The sequence below is a fragment of the Lepisosteus oculatus genome, chromosome 9 (assembly GCF_040954835.1).
Source record: "Lepisosteus oculatus isolate fLepOcu1 chromosome 9, fLepOcu1.hap2, whole genome shotgun sequence".
Taxonomy (NCBI): Eukaryota; Metazoa; Chordata; class Actinopteri; order Semionotiformes; family Lepisosteidae; genus Lepisosteus; species Lepisosteus oculatus.
In genome coordinates, this window is record NC_090704.1 from 37168720 (window position 1) to 37188261 (window position 19542).

Below are 19542 nucleotides of genomic sequence, written 5' to 3' on the forward strand. Positions count from 1 at the left end.
CAAAGTGTATGACAGGTTATAAGAGGGCAGAACTAATGATAATGACATGCCTGGTTGTTATTAGTCAAACTGCGTTTCACAACTGAGACCATAATAATAAAACAAAGGTCTGAATCACCTGTTATTACACTTTGTTACTGATGTTTTTTATCCTTCAACTTCTGAAAACTTCAAAATATCTACAAAACATAATTTTCTTTCCCTTCCAGTAAACACAAGGAAAGTAAAGCATTTCTGCTACCAATTTTCCTCTAGTCAGACAACAGTGATGATGTTCTAAATCAATACCATTACTGCCAACGTTCTTCATGAAAGGTTGCATCCTCTTCTCATGGCCGAGTGTTTAAAAAATTTACTCACTGTCATTTGTATAGACAGCTAATCCTGAAAATAACCATTCAGTGATCATATTACCACAACGCCTTCTGAATACAGAAGTCCTCTCAGGCCACCTGTCCATTCTTTTCGCACTCAGAGTCTGCAAATGGTCAACTTTTGACTTTGCCCTAAACAGTATAAACCAAATTGAAGGAACTCACTCAAAATCAAAACCTCCTCATACCCCTTTTTTATAGTTCAGTGTCTTTTATTAGTCAACTAGAATAAAGACATCAGCCAAATTAAATATTGTCTGACAAAACATTTATAAGCACTCTAAGTTTTTATCTCCAACCCTGCCTCACATATTGCCACTCTACCCTTTTAAATCTTCAATATTTTACAATGCAATCAGTGTCTCCATCTGCTGGCACCCTGTGTAGCGCTTTTGGAAATATCCTGTTTTGTTTTAATAAGTACAATATCAGGAGACCAGCATGTACTGAATGGAAGAACAATGTGCATAAGCCAGAAAAAGCTAGAAAATAACCCATGATTACATTACAGTATATGTCTCTTACTTTGCAGTTAGATCAGATGAGCAGACCCCTGAATCGCATTAAAAGCATTTTGAACAATAAGGGAGAACAATTTTCAGTTACTATTTATACAATTAAAGCTATTTAGTTATGAATCCAGCTTTTCAGCTTTTAGAGCACATTCAATGGACACTTGACCTGAAATATAAATATCGATTCAATAATAATAACACTACTAAGAATAATGATTATTACAACAACATACAGTAGCAAAATAAACAGCAACACCAAGAACTTTAAATACTTTATTGGTACAATATTTGAATAAAGAATGGCTAAAATATTTGCTAAATATTTCAATTGAATATATATTACGAATAAGATCAATTTTAAAATGTTATTTGAATGTATTTGCGTTAGAAATAAAAATGTATACTTTGATCTCATTTTGCCTGTTTACTTGGGTATTCTCTAACACTTTCATTAATTACGTGAAAAGTCTCACACCCACAACAGTCCTTGGTGTTTCTAAAAATAATCTTTCCTTGGAGTTGAAAAAGATTTCTTTAAACAGGTTCCTCCTAACTTAAAAGATGACCATATATAGGGTAACTTAAAGATGGCAACAGAAAGGGCCCTGTATAAAAAGAGGTCAGAGTCGCAATTCTCCTTGTCATCTTACAACTCTCGGTAAGTCCATCTAGCTATCCAGCTGTAAAGTTACTGTATTGCACGTCAGGAAAAACTAAAAAGCATTTGTTTGTTTTATTTTTGTTCTTACACTAGGTTATCGCCTTGGAAGGCATAAGTTTTTCATTTGACTTCGGAATATTACAAGGTAAGTTGTTTTCAAATTCTTATAGAAAGAGACATTAATAGCAGTCTCTGCAAGCTAGGTGATAAAACAAATGGCGTTTTTGGCGTTTGGGTTGAGCTGTGCGAGGGATGAGCAATATACAGAAATTAGAAGGAAAGTACTGTCAGTCCTTCTTCCTTTAAGTAAAAAATGCGCACTTTTGCAAGAAATTAGAAGGAAAGTACTGTCAGTCCTTCTTCCTTTAAGTAAAAAATGCGCACTTTTGCAATCCAGGTGCGAAGAGACATCAGTCAGAAACTGTGCGTAATAAGCGAAACCAATATTTTCATTAATTGCTTTAGCTTTAAGAGCAAGTAGTGCTGTTTTAAAGTGTCTTATCCTGTGGGCTTCCTCTTACTAGTAAGGTTTTCTTAAACGTTCGTTTTCGCCGTCTTTTTAAACTGTGCTTTGATGCGAGCACGCAGTTACAATAAGGCTTTTAGTTTATTCGCCATACAGTATGTTACTCTTCAATAATAGCGTATCACATATTTTTTAATGTTTTTTTTAAAAAAAGCTGAATTTTGATACATGATTTTAGTTCTTTAGACATAAATCGAAGGATGTAAATGCTTTCTAACGTCTATTAGTATAGAGTATTATGATCAGTGTGGTCGACTTGAAGCACTGCCTCCAAGCTTTAGCACAGTGGTCTCCTGAACCCCAGTCTAGCAGGTTTTTACAGGAACAGTGACTGCGCTGTACAGTAGCTTGATTGTAAACAGCATTCATAAGTCCAGCATATCTATAAAATGCTTTGACTGTGGTGAAGGTGAAGTTAGTGTACTTGATCTGTGATACAACAAAAATTATCTTTATTTGAGCTCAAGATTGCTTTACTATTTGTAATTGTTAATTATTACAGTACAGGTATCTACAGTATGTTCTCTTTGTACATGTACTGTATAAAATATTGAACAGAGGCTGAAAACTGTCGAGCTAATGTCCCTGTATAGGACATTTTGTATCACATATTATTTGGGTCATAGAGAAAAATAATAAAACCAGCTTAATTTGTATGTTACGAATAGCGGCAAATCACCATCATGAGTGGCGACTCGGAGATGTCTATTTTTGGCGAAGCTGCCAAGTACCTGCGCAAGTCGGAGAAGGAAAGATTGGAAGCACAGAGTCGGGCCTTTGACGCCAGAACTGCCTGCTTTGTGGACGATGACAAGGAGCTCTACGTTAAGGGCGTCATCCAGAGTAAGGAGGGTGGCAAAGTCACTGTCAAAACTGAGGATAACAGAGTAAGTTAAATGCAGTATGTGATCAGTCGTAAATCCCTGTCAATTATATTTGAAATCTCTTGTCATTCACATTCTCATCCTCTTATTTATTTCAATATTCAGACAGTGACCGTGAAGGATAACCAGGTTTACCCACTGAATCCTCCCAAGTTCGATAAAATTGAGGACATGGCAATGATGACCCACCTGAACGAGCCTTGTGTGCTGTATAACCTCAAAGAGCGTTACGCAGCCTGGATGATTTACGTATGTTTTTACATATCACATTTAAATGGATGTGTTAGTATTGTTTTAGCAATTATAAGTACAGTATATAGAACCTAAAATGCTGATTAATGATACCTGTTCATTCTTTGCAGACATACTCTGGTCTTTTCTGCGTCACTGTCAACCCGTATAAGTGGCTGCCTGTGTACAATCCCGAGGTTGTTGCTGCGTATAGAGGCAAGAAGCGCATGGAGGTGCCTCCACACATTTTCGCCCTGTCTGACAACGCCTACCAGTTTATGCTGACTGGTAAGAACAGAAGTTTGAAGTCTCATGAACTCTAAACCCACAACTGGACTGAAATAAACAATGTTCTGTGTACAACCCAGTGTTTATAAAAAAATAAACCTTGTAAATACCTTTAGTTGCCATTGTAGGAAACTATCTTTTAACATGTTTAAACTGTTTTTTTTCTAAACGCAGACCGTGAAAACCAGTCTATTTTAATCACGTAAGTATATTTTAAATAAACTTTTCTGTATCGTTTAAGCCAATAACTAAATTGTGCTTATAATTTACTTGGACTGTCTTGTTTTGCCAGTGGAGAATCTGGTGCTGGAAAGACTGTGAACACGAAACGTGTCATCCAGTACTTTGCCAGCATTGCGACATCTGGAGACAAGAAGAAGGCCGAGTACACTAGCAAGATGAAGGTTAGACTTTTACACACCATTTTATTAGCTTTACGAATATGATTTTCAGCTGGTAGTGCTTCAATCATTCATTAATGGTTTTGTCCCTTACAGGGAACTCTGGAAGATCAAATCATCCAGGCCAACCCTCTGTTAGAAGCCTTTGGTAATGCCAAGACAGTGAGAAATGACAACTCCTCACGTTTCGTAAGTTTTGTGCCAGCTCATAATTTATTTTATATGGTCCCTTATAATGTCCCTTATAAACATTTTCCTTGAAAAAGTACTACATTGTGATTCCTATGGCTTTTACCACAGTTTTGCAGTGGTGTTCTAATATCTCAACGTGTCTCACTCTATGCTTTACTGGACTATAAGAATACCAAGATGTACTAAAGGAATCATTTTGTCACTGAAAATGTGTATTTATTTTAGATTGTACTATATTAAAGTATTGTACCTTTATATATATATAAATATGGGCAAGTATACTTGTCAATTTTCTATTTGGTTTAATAAAAAGTAATAAATGATAAAACATCAATGATAAAGTGAAGAGTACCACCACTCCCCTTATTTATACATTCATTTATTACTAGGGGTGTCCTACTGGGCTACACCAATGGCTTTGGAAGCAAGGAAAAATATTGTTTTTTTTTAAATCATGTAAAATATTTAATTAGAACTGAAATAGATGTGTTTAAAAAGACAACAACACATAGAGTACCTGCCAAATAATAAAGTTTGTGGTTGTCAGGTTTGCTTTGGGCTCTATCAGAAGCATAGCCAGGTACTAAAGTGTTTTAATCTTATTTTGACTAACAGGGCAAATTCATCAGAATTCACTTTGCAGCATCAGGCAAACTGTCTTCCGCTGATATTGAAACATGTAAGTACAGCAGCCTATGACAAAGAAAGCATTTAGACTCAGACTTGTCTCTGTAAATTTTAAATACACAATTCATGTACTACAGATTTGCTGGAAAAGTCAAGAGTTACATTTCAACTGTCGTCTGAAAGAAACTACCACATTTTCTACCAACTGACATGCAACAAAAAACCGGAACTCATTGGTGAGTATCCAACTTAAATATTTTATTTAGCCTTTTGGTAAGATTATTTTAACAAAGGGCATTCAATTTTAAAGGGCAGCCTTTAAAAAATGCATTTGTGCTTTCTTTCCTAGAAATGCTTCTTATCAGTTCCAACCCTTATGACTTTACCTACATCAGCCAGGGTGAAGTTGCTGTGAAGAGTATTGATGATGCAGCAGAGCTGATGGCCACCGATGTAAGTAGAATGGCAATCAGATATCACAGCATGTCTCAGGTATTGGTTTCTTGGTAATAGTCCCTTACGATGATATTATTCTGTGTATCTATGCAGGAAGCCATTGACATTCTTGGTTTCAGTGCTGATGAGAAAAATGGTATCTACAAGCTCACTGGCGCTGTGATGCACTATGGTAACCTGAGGTTCAAGCAGAAGCAGCGTGAGGAGCAGGCTGAGCCTGATGGCACTGAGGGTAAACAGCATCTTAAAACAAATGCCAACATGTTACAAGACCACAAAGTTAAAGCTTTTACACCATTTACATCAATGTTTGAATAATTTTATTTCCCAAATTTTGAATTCAGAGCAAATTCTTTTGTTTGTTTTGATTTGTTGACTTTAATGCTGCAGTAAGAACTTTGTTTGATTTATAAAGTACACTGCAGTTAACTATGGATATTCCTTTTAAAAGGAATATTACAGTTGTGTACTGGTGTTAGACTCCTGTATTTGCTAGACAAGACTGCTTATTACTGAATGCAATCAGTTGAATTGGGTTGGGAAGCTGAGAGTTTCCTGACCACGGTATTGGACAGTATATATTTCGGAATAAATCCTAAACAGAATAGAAAAATGAGCTTCACGTGTTGTACTAATTTGATATTTCAAGTATACATGGAAACTATAGTGTAGGTACAGTACCTTCATTACTAATCACTATATAAATCAATCCATCTTTGTCTTTATGCAGTATAACACATTTTACGAAAATAATCACCTTAAAGTGCTGAACAAAAGAATAAATAAGAGATGCAAATGTAAAAGCAAATACAATTTGTTTTTAAATTTAAATGTAAATTAATTGGAAAGGAAAAGTTTAAAAACTATAAATACCTACATATACTCTATGTAAGCTAGAAAAGCTTTAAACTCTTTTAACAGCATTATTGCCTCCATTCTGTGATACTTAGGATTTGTTCTATGAAACCAGTAATTACAACAAATATAAAATAAAAAATGATTTAATCAATATAAGACAGGCTAAGCACAGGGTCATTATTCAGAGCTATATACTGTACTGTAAGTTATGGATAACTGTAACTCAGACAGGCTGAGATCTAAATGTAAAAATCAATGGCCACTTTTTTTCTGACTGATTATATGATATGTTTCATGCTTTTTGTGGAAAAAATAGTTAGGATTGAAACATTTTTTTCACTAATTATTAGGTATTGTTTTTTTTGGTTTACAGTGGCTGATAAAGCAGCTTACCTGATGGGCCTAAACTCATCTGAATTTCTCAAGTGTTTGTGCTACCCCAGAGTGAAGGTTGGGAATGAGTATGTCACTAAGGGACAGAGTGTCCAACAGGTAAATTATGTCTTTTTGTTGTTTAAAGTATAGGTGAGATGTAGAGAACATGATCAACTTAACCAGTATATTACAATTTCCAGTCTTGCTGTTTTTGTGAAGTGTGTTATTATTCTTAACTAACTAATGTTTCACCCATATCTATGTCAGGTGTATAACTCCGTTGGTGCTCTGGGCAAGTCTGTCTATGAGAAGATGTTCTTGTGGATGGTGATCCGTATAAACCAGCAGCTGGACACTAAACAGGCCAGGCAGCAGTTCATTGGAGTTCTGGATATTGCTGGCTTTGAGATTTTTGATGTAGGTTTAGAAGTCTTTTTAATATATGTTATAAGTTAATGTTGGCCATAGTCTAGTTTTTTAATATGGTTATTCATGTTTCAATTCTTTTCTCTTTTCTAGTTCAATACATTGGAACAGCTGTGCATCAACTTTACCAATGAGAAGTTGCAACAGTTTTTCAATCATCACATGTTTGTACTGGAACAAGAAGAGTACAAGAAAGAGGGAATTGATTGGGAGTTCATTGACTTTGGCATGGACTTGGCTGCCTGCATTGAGCTCATTGAAAAGGTATGCAACACTGTGTCTTTTGTCTTTTGGACATGCAATATTTATGCAGAACATGTGCAAATGTTAGATCTCTTATGCACTGTAACATTTAATATTCTTTAGTTAAAATAGGAATTATGCATAAACCAGAATTTACACATTTAATACATCTGTGCCCGTTATGATCTGTGCACGTCTTTGTGGGCAGGAACATGATGTGAATGGCTTTAGCAAACAAATGTATAATGAAAAGTAGAGTATTCGTTTAAAAATTTGTGGTCAAACTATAGATTTTTATTAGTACATGAGTGCTTTCTGGGTTACGAAAAGTTTTTCTATCTCTTTTAGCTTACTACAAAGGTATATTAATATTAGTGCATAAAGACACAGACCTTTTTGACATTTCTGAAAGTTATTGCAGATTCTGAAATTTAACAGATTTGTATTACTTAGAGAAATTATTTTTGTTATGAATGATAGTTTATGCTTAGCATGAAATTGTTACAGCGTTACAATTTATCTGTCATCTTAAATCAGACTATTGAAAGTGTTTCAAATAAAATAAAACAGATGGTTATGCATACATGACTCAGGCAAGCAGACAATTCTTGACAAACTGACCTACAGTAGGCTAATTTACTGATATACATTTTCAGTTTGCTTTTCTACAATTAATTTCTTTATTTATATTGATTTTACCCAGCCAATGGGCATTTTCTCCATCCTTGAAGAGGAGTGCATGTTCCCCAAGTCTACAGACACCTCCTTCAAGAACAAGCTCTATGACCAGCATCTTGGAAAATCTGCCTCTTTCCTGAAACCCAAGCATGTCAAAGGCAAGGCTGAGGCCCACTTCTCCCTGGGGCATTACGCAGGCACAGTGGACTACAACATCAGTGGCTGGCTTGAGAAGAACAAGGACCCCCTGAATGAGTCTGTTGTGCAGCTGTACCAGAAATCCTCTTTGAAACTCCTATCTTTCCTGTACTCCAGCTATGCTGGTGATGGTAAATAAACTATCTCTTCATTTTATTTATTTTGAAAACCTGTAAATAAATAAATTTAACCAGTGTTGAGAATCTTTAAGTACTTAAACTTTCTGTCTATTAGATGCTGGTGCTAAAAAGGGAGGAAAGAAGAAGGGATCATCATTTCAGACAGTGTCTGCACTTTTCAGGGTAAGATACTGACAAGAATCATACTCTTGATATTAAATTACTCAATGTGCCTAAAACTCATTATTTTTTACTTCTTGCTGCAGGAAAATCTTAACAAGCTGATGTCTAACTTGAAAACAACTCATCCTCACTTTGTGCGCTGTTTGATTCCTAATGAAACTAAAACACCAGGTGAAAATATTTATCACAGAAAGATGCATAATATATTTCATTGATAACATCTAAACTGGAACAATTACTCATATATTGAGCTCTCCACATACAGGTGCTATGGAGAACCACCTTGTAGTACACCAGTTGAGGTGTAACGGTGTGCTGGAAGGAATCAGAATTTGCAGGAAGGGATTCCCAAGCAGAATCCAATATGGGGACTTCAAACAAAGGTATATATTTCACAAAATTTGATTTTCTTCAATGTTCTTAAACAGAAATCACTTTCCTGACATAAGTAATGTTTAAATAACAATATTTTAAGTTTAGTGGAGGCCTAAGCAGGGTTCAAGAAATATACATATACTGTTTAAAGTAGACACCATTGCATTTCTTTCATGCTATGTCTCTTTCAGAGATATAAATGGCTCCATTTAAGTTGATAAACAAAATATCACATTAATTACAGGGCCTGAAGAAAAGTATATTTAATACTATATCTTGTATAGTTATCTTTCATTACTCGAGGTCCCCATCTTTACTGTAGAGTATTCTCCTCATTCTTCAGATGACCTATTGGTGTATGTATTTCCTTACTTATTTCAGGTTATTGTAGCAAATTAATACAAACTTTACTCTTCTGATTCATATTTACTGCAGACATTTAACTATATGAAAATGAAATACATATTTTTATTGAACAATTAGCTCACTAACTTTTTGTACTGAATTTAGAAAACTCATTTATAGAGCTTAAAATGCCAAGGAACAGAGGTCACTGACCTTTGTAAGGGTCTTCCCTAAGGGTCTGAAGGTCCACATGTTAACTAATTATAGTCTGCATAGACACTTAGAGACTGATTTAGGGCAAGCCTCACGCTTTTCCAAACACAAATAGTCTCCTTGAGCAAGGAAAAAAACATTGCCAGTTACATTTGTGACATTTGTGAGTGTAAATGTGTAAAACAGTTAAAAGTCTACAGATCATGTTAAAAAAACTTCAAAAGCCATCAAGGAATATTAAAATCATTAAATTGTTTTGAATCAAATTCAAATTGATTTTTGAATAGTTATTGGTTGTTATTGATTTTAATATTTTCTACTTTTAACAGCTAATGTAACAGAAGTTTTTAAGGCTAATATGATTGATTTAGGAATAAGTAAAGAATTACAGTGTTTTGGCAGTAAAACCTTCTTCAGGTGTTAAACTTTTTGTCCTGAATTTGGAAATTTAAAAATAATATATAATATTAGAAATATTATGATTGACTTATACCAGAATTAAATTGATAACATTCTTCTGGGGGTTGTTTTTAATTGCTTTTGTTACAATTTCGAAGCATTACCTCTCCTTCCATTTTTACTCTTGTATGATATAGTCAGTGAGTTTAATTTCATTCTTATTTTATCACACAATTAAAATATACATATTATACCAAATAAATAACAAAGTGGAACATTAATAAAATCTAAACTTAACATCTTATCCACATCCTGTTTCAGATACAGGGTCCTAAATGCAAGTGCTGTGCCTGAAGGTCAGTTCATGGACAACAAGAAGGCATCTGAGAAGCTGCTGGGTTCCATTGATATTGATCACACTCAGTACAAGTTTGGACATACTAAAGTAAGTGCTTGGTTCTTTATACACTTTCAAGAGAAAATAGATCTGAACACTTCATCCATGGATTATTTTGGATATTTTTGCTTTTCAGGTGTTCTTCAAAGCTGGTCTTCTTGGTGTTCTTGAGGAAATGAGAGATGAACGTTTGGCTCAGCTTGTTACTTGCATTCAGTCTGTTTGCCGGGGAAATCTGATGAGAAATGAGTTCAAGAAAATGATGGAGAGAAGGTGAGTAGTCTGAAAAGAGATCACCACTTACCAAAATAGTATGTAGATGACCTAACTCAGTGCTCTATAGATTATAGATTAACTGTAGATTAGTGCTATAGTTTAACTCATTTCTCTATAGAAACTGATAACTATCAGTTGGGACATTTTTAGAGAAGAGTTTAGGTTATATTCATAAGGGACCATTATCTGTTTAGAAACACTTGATTTGGTACTGTAACTATCTTTTACTATTCTTCTAATACAACAGGGAGTCTCTGTTTACCATCCAATATAACATCCGCTCATTCATGAATGTGAAACACTGGCCATGGATGAAGTTGTACTTCAAGATCAAACCTCTTCTGATGAGCGCAGAGGCTGAGAAGGAGATGGCCAACATGAAGGAAGAGTTTGCCAAGTGCAAGGAAGACCTGGCCAAATCAGAAGCCAGAAGAAAGGAGCTTGAAGAGAAAATGGTTTCCATTATTCAAGAGAAGAATGACTTGTTTATTCAAGTTCAAGCAGTATGTTATAAAATAATATTAGTATATTAAAATAATCTTTATTTATTTTGTTTTTTTTTTCAAATTCTTATGCAATTAGATTCAATATTAATCTAAATTCTACTTTTACCTAAAGGAAGCAGACAACTTGACAGATGCTGAAGAAAGGTGTGAAGGCCTCATTAAGAGCAAAATACAGCTTGAGGCCAAACTGAAAGAGATAACAGAAAGACTGGAGGATGAAGAGGAAATGAATGCTGAGATGACAGCCAAGAAGAGGAAACTGGAGGATGAGTGCTCTGAGCTCAAGAAAGATATTGATGACTTAGAGCTCACCTTGGCCAAAGTGGAGAAGGAGAAGCATGCAACTGAAAACAAGGTGAATATCATACTTTTTAAGTAAATTACCTGCTTATTAGTAACAAGAAGGATTGTTTCAATTAAACCCATTTCAATACACAGGTGAAAAACCTCACTGAAGAGATGGGTTCACTTGATGAGAACATCTCTAAGCTATCCAAGGAGAAGAAGGCTCTTCAGGAGGCTCACCAGCAGACACTTGATGATCTGCAAGTGGAGGAAGACAAAGTCAATACTTTGAATAAAGCAAAGACAAAGCTGGAGCAGCAAGTGGATGATGTGAGTTTAAATATACTTGATTCTTTAAGTAGGATGTATTGGATCTCAAGTATCTAAAATATTTAAATTAAAAAAATAACTGTTTAAACAAAATGTGTTTGTTATCCATTTTATTTGTTGGTGGTCTTCCAAAGCTATTTTGTCCTCTCATGCAAAATGTTTTGAAAAGAATTGAGTTTATTCAACCTATTAATGTTTAACTTTAGCTCGAAGGTTCACTAGAACAAGAGAAGAAAATTCGCCTTGACCTTGAGAGAGCCAAGAGAAAGTTGGAGGGTGATCTGAAGCTGGCTCAAGAATCGATTATGGACCTGGAAAACGAAAAGCAGCAGATGGAAGAGAAACTGAAGAAGTATGTGGTTTAAGATATTGCACATAATAGTTGAACAATATTGTATCTAATAAAGAAAACATGTATTTAATCTTTGGTGGTGTTAGGAACTTAACAAATGCTCACTGTTTACAAATCATAAAGGACAATTGCTTTAGGTATATTCCAAAACATTATTCTATTTTAATTCCTTCTATAACAGGAAAGACTTTGAAGTTACACAGCTGCAAGGAAGAATTGAAGATGAACAAGTTCTTGGGTCTCAACTGCAGAAGAAAATTAAGGAGTTACAGGCAAGCTGTAATTCTGATGTTTTATTTGTTTTTCTAATGAATGGGATGTGACCTGGGACTTACCTTTAATTTCATATTGTTAGGCTCGTATTGAAGAACTTGAAGAAGAAATTGAGGCTGAACGTGCTGCTCGGGCCAAAGTTGAGAAGCAGAGGGCTGATCTCTCCAGGGAACTAGAGGACATCAGTGAAAGACTTGAAGAAGCTGGAGGAGCAACTTCTGCCCAGATTGAGATGAACAAGAAACGTGAAGCTGAGCTCCAGAAGCTCCGCCGTGACCTTGAAGAGGCCACTCTGCAGCATGAAGCCACAGCAGCAGCTCTGCGCAAGAAACATGCTGACACAGTAGCAGATCTTGGGGAGCAGATTGACAACCTGCAGCGAGTCAAACAGAAGCTTGAAAAGGAGAAGAGTGAGCTGAAAATGGAAGTGGATGATCTTTCAAGTAACATGGAGGCAGTTTCCAAATCCAAAGTGGGTCATATTTTCTTTCAAATTGTTTTTAATTGTATGCTTCTCTGTACTGTAGTTTGTCATTTACTTCTGCATTTCCACCTGTTGTGTAGGCCAATCTTGAAAAGTTGTGCCACTCTTTGGAGGATCAGCTCCTGGAAGTCAAGGTCAAAGAAGATGAAAACCACAGACTGATCAGTGATCTTACCGCTCAGAAATCACGCCTCCAGACAGAAAATGGTAAACCTGGCACATTTTTCATTAATACATATCAATTATATTAATTATCAAAAACACATTTTATAGTTTTGCTGTAAAATACAAAAAAGGATGTATTCAGAGTTTATTTGCTCTTTATCATTAAAACAGGTGAACTATATCGGCAGTTGGAGGAAAGGGAATCCTTGGTATCTCAGATGACTAGAGTGAAGCAAGCCTTCTCTCAGCAAATTGAAGAGCTTAAGCGGCAAAACGAAGAGGATACAAAGGTATATGTTCTTTCCAAGTGAGTGCTTGACTAATTCACTTAGAAAGTAGTTTACAAACACAAACTCTCTTTGTGTCTCACAACAGGCTAAAAATGCTTTAGCCCATGCTTTGCAGTCATCTCGACATGACTGTGACCTCCTGAGAGAACAGTTTGAAGAGGAACAGGAGGCCAAGGCTGAGCTGCAGCGTTCAATGTCCAAGGCCAACAGTGAAGTGGCTCAGTGGAGGACAAAATATGAGACTGATGCCATCCAGCGCACTGAGGAGCTTGAGGAGGCCAAGTAAGCAAGCCCCAACACTTATCCTGTCATCAACAAGAAGCTAGACAAACATTCTTTCAGTACTTTAAAACTGTGCACTTGGCTTTTTTTAGGAAAAAGCTGGCCCAGCGCTTACAGGAAGCAGAGGAGGCTATTGAAGCTACAAATTCCAAGTGCTCTTCACTTGAGAAGACCAAGCAAAGGCTCCAGGGTGAAGTTGAGGATCTGATGATGGATGTGGAGAAAGCAAATGCTGCTGCTGCAATACTGGATAAGAAGCAGAGAAACTTTGATAAGGTAGCTGTTAAATGATTTGTGCTAATTATATAGTATTGATGTGTCAAAAGATTACTAATAACAATTTTCACATTACTGTTAGATGTTTATAAGATACAGACTAAGATGTAAATGACAAAACAAATTTTGCTTGTTTTCTAAGATCTTGGCAGAATGGAAGCAGAAGTATGAAGAAACCCAAGCTGAACTGGAATCTGCTTTGAAGGAGGTTCGCTCCATCGGCACTGAGAATTTCAAGATGAAGAATGCTTATGAAGAATCACTGGAGCATCTTGAAACTCTGAAACGTGAAAACAAGAACCTGCAACGTAAGTTTGATAAGGGTGCAATTAAAGGCTTTGATATTTGACCTTCTTTTATGATTCTTTTTCACTTTTTCATGCCTCTACAGTCACATGTTAACATACAGTATTAATATATGACTCATCAGTTTCAAACAAACCTCTTTGTGAGCCTCTTAGAGCAGAAGGAGCAGCTTGAACAGGACATGATGTATCTTCTTAAATGTTCCGGAATATTTTAACCCTTGTCCCATTGCATGTTTCTTGAAATATCTCAATTGCAGTTGATCTTGTGATGAAAATATTTTCTTGTTTGGTGGAATACAAGATATTAAATGTTTGCATGCACAATATCTTTATTTCTTTTTCAGAGGAGATTACAGATCTGACTGAGCAACTTGGGGAGAATGGTAAGAGCATCCATGAGCTAGAGAAGGCCAGGAAACAAGCAGAACAGGAAAGGGGAGAGATTCAGAGTGCCCTGGAGGAAGCTGAGGTACTGTTCATCACTGTTCATTTCTAGTAATATGAATAGTATTTACGAAGCCTTACAATATGTGGCTTTAGCTAAGAACAAAATAAATGTGGTCTTGAGTTTAGGCAAAAAAAAACTGAAACAATGCTATTACAGGAAACTAAAAGTTTGTAAAAGTATCATAAAATCTTAGAATCACAAAATGACTATTAAACCAGTCTCTGCTTATGTAGTGGGTGAAAATAGATGAATTATGGCTGTGACTTGTTTAAAGGAGATCTGCAATTTATATTCCAGGCATCTCTTGAACATGAAGAAGGCAAAATCCTCCGTGTGCAGTTAGAGCTCAACCAGGTGAAATCTGAAATTGACAGGAAGATCGCAGAGAAAGATGAGGAGATTGAGCAGCTGAAGAGGAACAACCAGAGAGTTATTGATACTCTTCAAAGCACTTTGGATGCTGAGGTCAGGAGCCGGAATGATGCCTTGAGAATGAAGAAGAAGATGGAGGGAGATCTCAATGAAATGGAAATCCAGCTAAGCCATGCCAACCGCCAGGCCAGCGAATCACAGAAACAACTGAGGAACATTCAAGCACAGCTTAAGGTTGGAAACAATACCAATTTTACTAGGATGGCAACATCCAATAATTAAGTTAATTGAAAATGTTTATTAAGTGTTTTAGCTATAGTAAATTTGGCTTATCCTGCCTGGCTGAAGACCAAAAGGACAAAGAGGCTAGGACATCATGCAGAATGAGAACTGACCAAGCAGTAACTGCACAGGTGGAGAAGGGGTGTAGAAGGGATTCAAAAGATGAATACTAGGGAGAGAAGGTGCATATGTACTGAATAGTATTTATAAAACGAGGAAGTTACATTAAAATGATTACAAATTAGGACAACTGAGGCCACTTGAATTTTTTTCATAAACCATTTAAAAGACCAATAGAGGCTCCTCTACAAACTTTTAAAAATAAAGTAGCATAAATAAAAATATATATATTTTTGGAGTTTATGTGATTGCACTGCATCTCAAAATTCAGATGTAGCAATAGAGTGGAACTGTGCACTGGAAGGTAGAAATGTATCTATCAAAGAGTTGGCATCTACACAGGACAAGGAAGTATGTAGCACAACCAAAACAGTAACTACAGTAGCAACATTATTAATGTATTATTATTCATGAGGGGGAAAGCTTGTATATAAATGTACATATTTAGTACCTTAAAAATAAATGTTTAGGGGCTTGCTGTTCATAAACCTTGAAATAAACTGACATATAATAAAAATTTTAGATCTGCCCCAGTTGGTAAGTCCTATACTGTACAAGCATTTTAAAGCTGGGATCCGTGTCAGGTCTTGTAGTAGACCCTATGCGATGCGGGAAGAGCTGGAGAAAACAGGAGGCGTGGTAAAAGGAAACATACAGGGGTTTAATAGTGCACAAAATAATAGTGACAGTCCGTGAGACAGCGAGAGGGGGAGCATCCAAATCCAAACAGGTCCAAAGGCAGGTCAGGGCACAGTCCATCAGCGAGTAATCGATCGTGGGACGCGACAAGGTTAAAATCCCTGGGAAGGGGGAACACAGAAACAGACAAAACATGGAGGTCCAAGGGTGACCGGGCGAGATCCACCAGAACCGGGGCTCGGGAAGTGTCGGGGATGAGGCCTATGCCCTCAGGAGACGGACGTATGGTTTCCTGGTGCCAGGCGGGCCTTGCGACATCCTTACCCTACTGATGAGCCCCGAGGACTGGAGGGGCTAGTCTTTAAATAATACACCTAAGAAGGTACACCTGGGGAGCTTAACAATCACAGGAACATTAACGGGAGTAGTGGAGCACCCTCTAGGGAGGGATGTTGGGCGTGACAGTTAGTGCTGTTTTAACTAAGGGAGTCTTCAATAATGTCTACACTATTGAAACAACCTTTGTATTCTAATTCAATAGGATGCCCAGCTGCACCTGGATGATGCCCTTAGAGGACATGAGGACATGAAGGAACAGGTTGCCATGGTGGAGCGCAGGAACAACCTGATGCAGGCTGAGATTGAGGAAATGAGGGCTGCCCTGGAACAGACTGAGAGAGGCCGCAAAGTGGCTGAGCAGGAACTCCTAGACTCCAGTGAACGTGTGCAGCTGCTGCACTCTCAGGTACTATAAATGAGATTTAACATGAAAGAAACATAAGCAAAAAAATTATAAAACAATACATATGACAAAATTCACAAAATGAGTTAATTCAAAAGAAGGTTTTGCATAAATCCTTACAACTGTACATACTACACGCAACGTTTTGGGGAAGCAGAAAATGCTCTCTCTAATTTTTAAAGATATTTTGTTAGTGTAAGAAATTTTTGAGAATTCACATTGTGCCATAAAAGACACAATGGGATGTACCATACTGATAATGAAATAATATATTTTCTGTAAGAATTTCTGTAAGAATAAGAATTCAATTAAAAAAGAATTCAGGATTTAAATGGTCCATTTTCACTCCTTTCACAAGTGTCATTTGAGAATTAAATAAATTATTATTCTGTATTATAATTTCTGTCTGTTCACATTTTCAAAGCATCTAATTAACAAAGCAAATCAATGTTTTTGGTTGAGAAAACAACATTAATGTTAAGAAACGGGATGAAACTTATTTTAAAAACATGAACATTTTACAGCTATGGCTATAATTTTTAACTACTTAATCATGATTAAAGCTTATTTATTTTCTTGTTCCAGAACACTAGTCTGATAAACAGCAAAAAGAAGCTGGAGAGTGATCTCACACAGTGCCAGGGAGAGATTGAAGATGCAATCCAGGAGGCCAGAAATGCTGAGGAGAAAGCCAAGAAGGCCATAACTGATGTATGTTCTAAAAGCATAATGTTTCTTTTGTACAATCGTTACACTAATGACGTTCACAGATAAAGAACTGATGTGTTTGCATTACAGGCTGCCATGATGGCAGAGGAGCTGAAGAAGGAGCAGGACACCAGCGCTCACCTGGAGAGAATGAAGAAGAACCTGGAGGTCACAGTGAAGGACCTGCAGCACCGTCTGGATGAGGCTGAGCAGCTGGCAATGAAGGGTGGAAAGAAACAGCTCCAGAAGCTGGAAACCAGGGTGAGTTTGACATTAAATAGAATTTTGTACCCTGTAAAAAAGAATATCACAATTAAAAAAAATCAAGAACAAAATCAAAAATGTAAAAATGTTGTCTTCTAATCTGCAACGTCAAAATCCATCTTTGTTCTTCAGGTGCGAGAGCTGGAGAATGAGCTTGAAGCAGAACAGAAACATGGAGCAGATGCCATTAAGGGTGTGCGCAAGTACGAGCGAAGAGTCAAGGAGCTGACGTACCAGGTACAGCATATCAGTACATCACAAAACACAAAAACAAAACAAAACAAAAAAACAGGTCTGCTGTTAATAACTGGCTAATCTTCCACACAGTGTGAAGAAGATAAGAAGACTGTTGCAAGACTGCAGGATCTTGTTGACAAGCTCCAGCTTAAGGTCAAGGCTTATAAGAGGCAGGCTGAGGAGGCTGTGAGTAATAATTATATTTTATATTGACTTAACTGGTCTAATAAAAAAACATAGGTAATTTGAGAAAATATTTGATTTTGAACATTGCTTTCTTGGAATTTCTTTCAATGAATGAATGTCCTTTGTAGGAGGAACAAGCGAACTCCCATCTCTCCAAGTTCAGAAAGGTGCAGCATGAGCTGGAAGAAGCTGAGGAGCGTGCTGACATCGCCGAGTCCCAGGTCAACAAGCTGAGAGCCAAGAGCCGAGATATTGGTGCCAAGGTAAATTCTGCATTACAGACACCATCTCCCAGAAGATATGCTGTTCACTGGTGCATAACTGCAAACATTTCTTCCATGGTTTGCTTAATTAGAGGACTATTAAAAATGCACAGATGGGGGCTTCTGAGTAACTGAACCAGGAAAAGCAATTGTTTAGAATGAAAATTCCATTATATAGTCCAGATTACATGTGATTGTTTGCCAAAGGTTGAATACTGTATAAAAGAGATTCCTCAAAACACCAGCACATAGCTGGATGACCAACCATGGGGATGTTGTAGGATTGAGTCACTAAAGATATCTTTAGCTTGACACACAATGGCAGCCTCTGTGACTTGTCTGTGAGCCTATAATATATCAGTGCTGTGAGCAAGAGTTGTATCACTCTTCCAATCAGAATTCAGTGCTATCAGTAGCAGCCACATCACCCCTATGATCAGTGCTATCTCTCCTGTACGGCACCATGGAACTGTCTATGTGAAAATAAATTACATGTGGCTCTACGAGTCCACATTTAATAAGAAAGCATGCATTTCCTTTGTCCATCTTTGCTGCTTAAAGGAGATTTGGGAATGTGCAAAAATATGTAATAATTCTTAATATTTAAATAATTCTTAAATTCATAAACTGCATATCTCTGTAAAGGAGACAATTTAACAACAAAATATGAAGATAATAAAATTAGGAAAATAAATCTTAATTTTAGGATTTTTTAAATCTACTTCCTGTGGATTCTTAGCCCTTTTCTTACAAAGATTTAGTATCCATTTCTGTTCAGTGTGCTGTCCACTTACTTTTATTCAACATGAGACACTTTATGCTCTCAAGTATTTGTATTATATGTATTGTTGTTAGACCTTTATTATGTGTCTTTTTGTAAGTTATGTAGTTACTCACAATAGGACACTTTTAGTAACTGGCTCTAAAGTACTGAAATAGCTTCAAATAAGTTATACCCAGCATTTGTCATATTTAATCATTTAACTAATGATGGCTATATAAAGTCAGAATTGGAAGAGTGGGTCACATATTCAGTACATTAGTTAGGTAAAGACCTATACCTTAAATATTGATTCGATTTCCCATTGATGCATAGATGAAAAAAAAAACATCTTTCTTTTATTCTGTTTTTACAGGGAAAGGAAGACTAAGAAGTGGCATTTATTGCTATTTATTGCTGAAATCCACAAAATGTGAATTTCTTTGTGTTGTTTTTTCATATACATACTGATTGGAATAAATAAAGAACTCTTAATGACTTTTTGGGAACTATGTAATTTATTTTTATGTATATATAATTATCACTATAAACATTGAAAAGTTAAGTCTATTCTGACCAACTTGTAATTCTTGAATGTCTAACAATGGTAATACTGTAGATACCAGTAATACATAAAAATATATTTACAGTCTATATATACTGCATTACCATAAAATTAAAAAAGTCCCCAAATACAATTCCAGATGTTTGTGGAACCAACAGCAGTTCA

General features: G+C 36.3%; 1 protein-coding gene across 1 annotated transcript; it reads left to right on the forward strand.

The window, feature by feature from the left end:
- Window positions 1-1589: 1589 nt before the first annotated feature.
- Window positions 1590-19311, forward strand: LOC102696722 (myosin-4-like). Its single transcript, XM_015356401.2, has 40 exons — window positions 1590-1695; window positions 2745-2963; window positions 3066-3209; window positions 3323-3479; window positions 3654-3681; window positions 3772-3883; window positions 3977-4069; window positions 4688-4751; window positions 4837-4935; window positions 5049-5152; window positions 5249-5387; window positions 6387-6505; window positions 6656-6805; window positions 6908-7078; window positions 7761-8064; window positions 8168-8235; window positions 8319-8406; window positions 8501-8618; window positions 9889-10012; window positions 10101-10237; window positions 10488-10743; window positions 10859-11101; window positions 11185-11361; window positions 11568-11713; window positions 11895-11985; window positions 12069-12458; window positions 12551-12677; window positions 12807-12925; window positions 13011-13207; window positions 13300-13483; window positions 13626-13791; window positions 14136-14260; window positions 14537-14845; window positions 16194-16397; window positions 16980-17105; window positions 17193-17363; window positions 17499-17603; window positions 17694-17789; window positions 17918-18052; window positions 19189-19311. The coding sequence occupies exons 2-40, from the start codon at window positions 2760-2762 to the stop codon at window positions 19201-19203; spliced, it is 5805 nt and encodes a 1934-aa protein (XP_015211887.1). The 5' UTR covers window positions 1590-1695; window positions 2745-2759; the 3' UTR covers window positions 19204-19311.
- Window positions 19312-19542: the final 231 nt, after the last annotated feature.

Coding starts and splice junctions, on each gene's coding strand:
- LOC102696722 (XM_015356401.2), top strand. CDS start 2,760: ATGAGTGGCGACTCGGAGATGTCTATTTTTGGCGAAGCTGCCAAGTAC. Junction 5,153..5,248: donor CAGAGCTGATGGCCACCGAT/GTAAGTAGAATG, acceptor GTATCTATGCAG/GAAGCCATTGACATTCTTGG. Junction 12,459..12,550: donor AGGCAGTTTCCAAATCCAAA/GTGGGTCATATT, acceptor CCTGTTGTGTAG/GCCAATCTTGAAAAGTTGTG.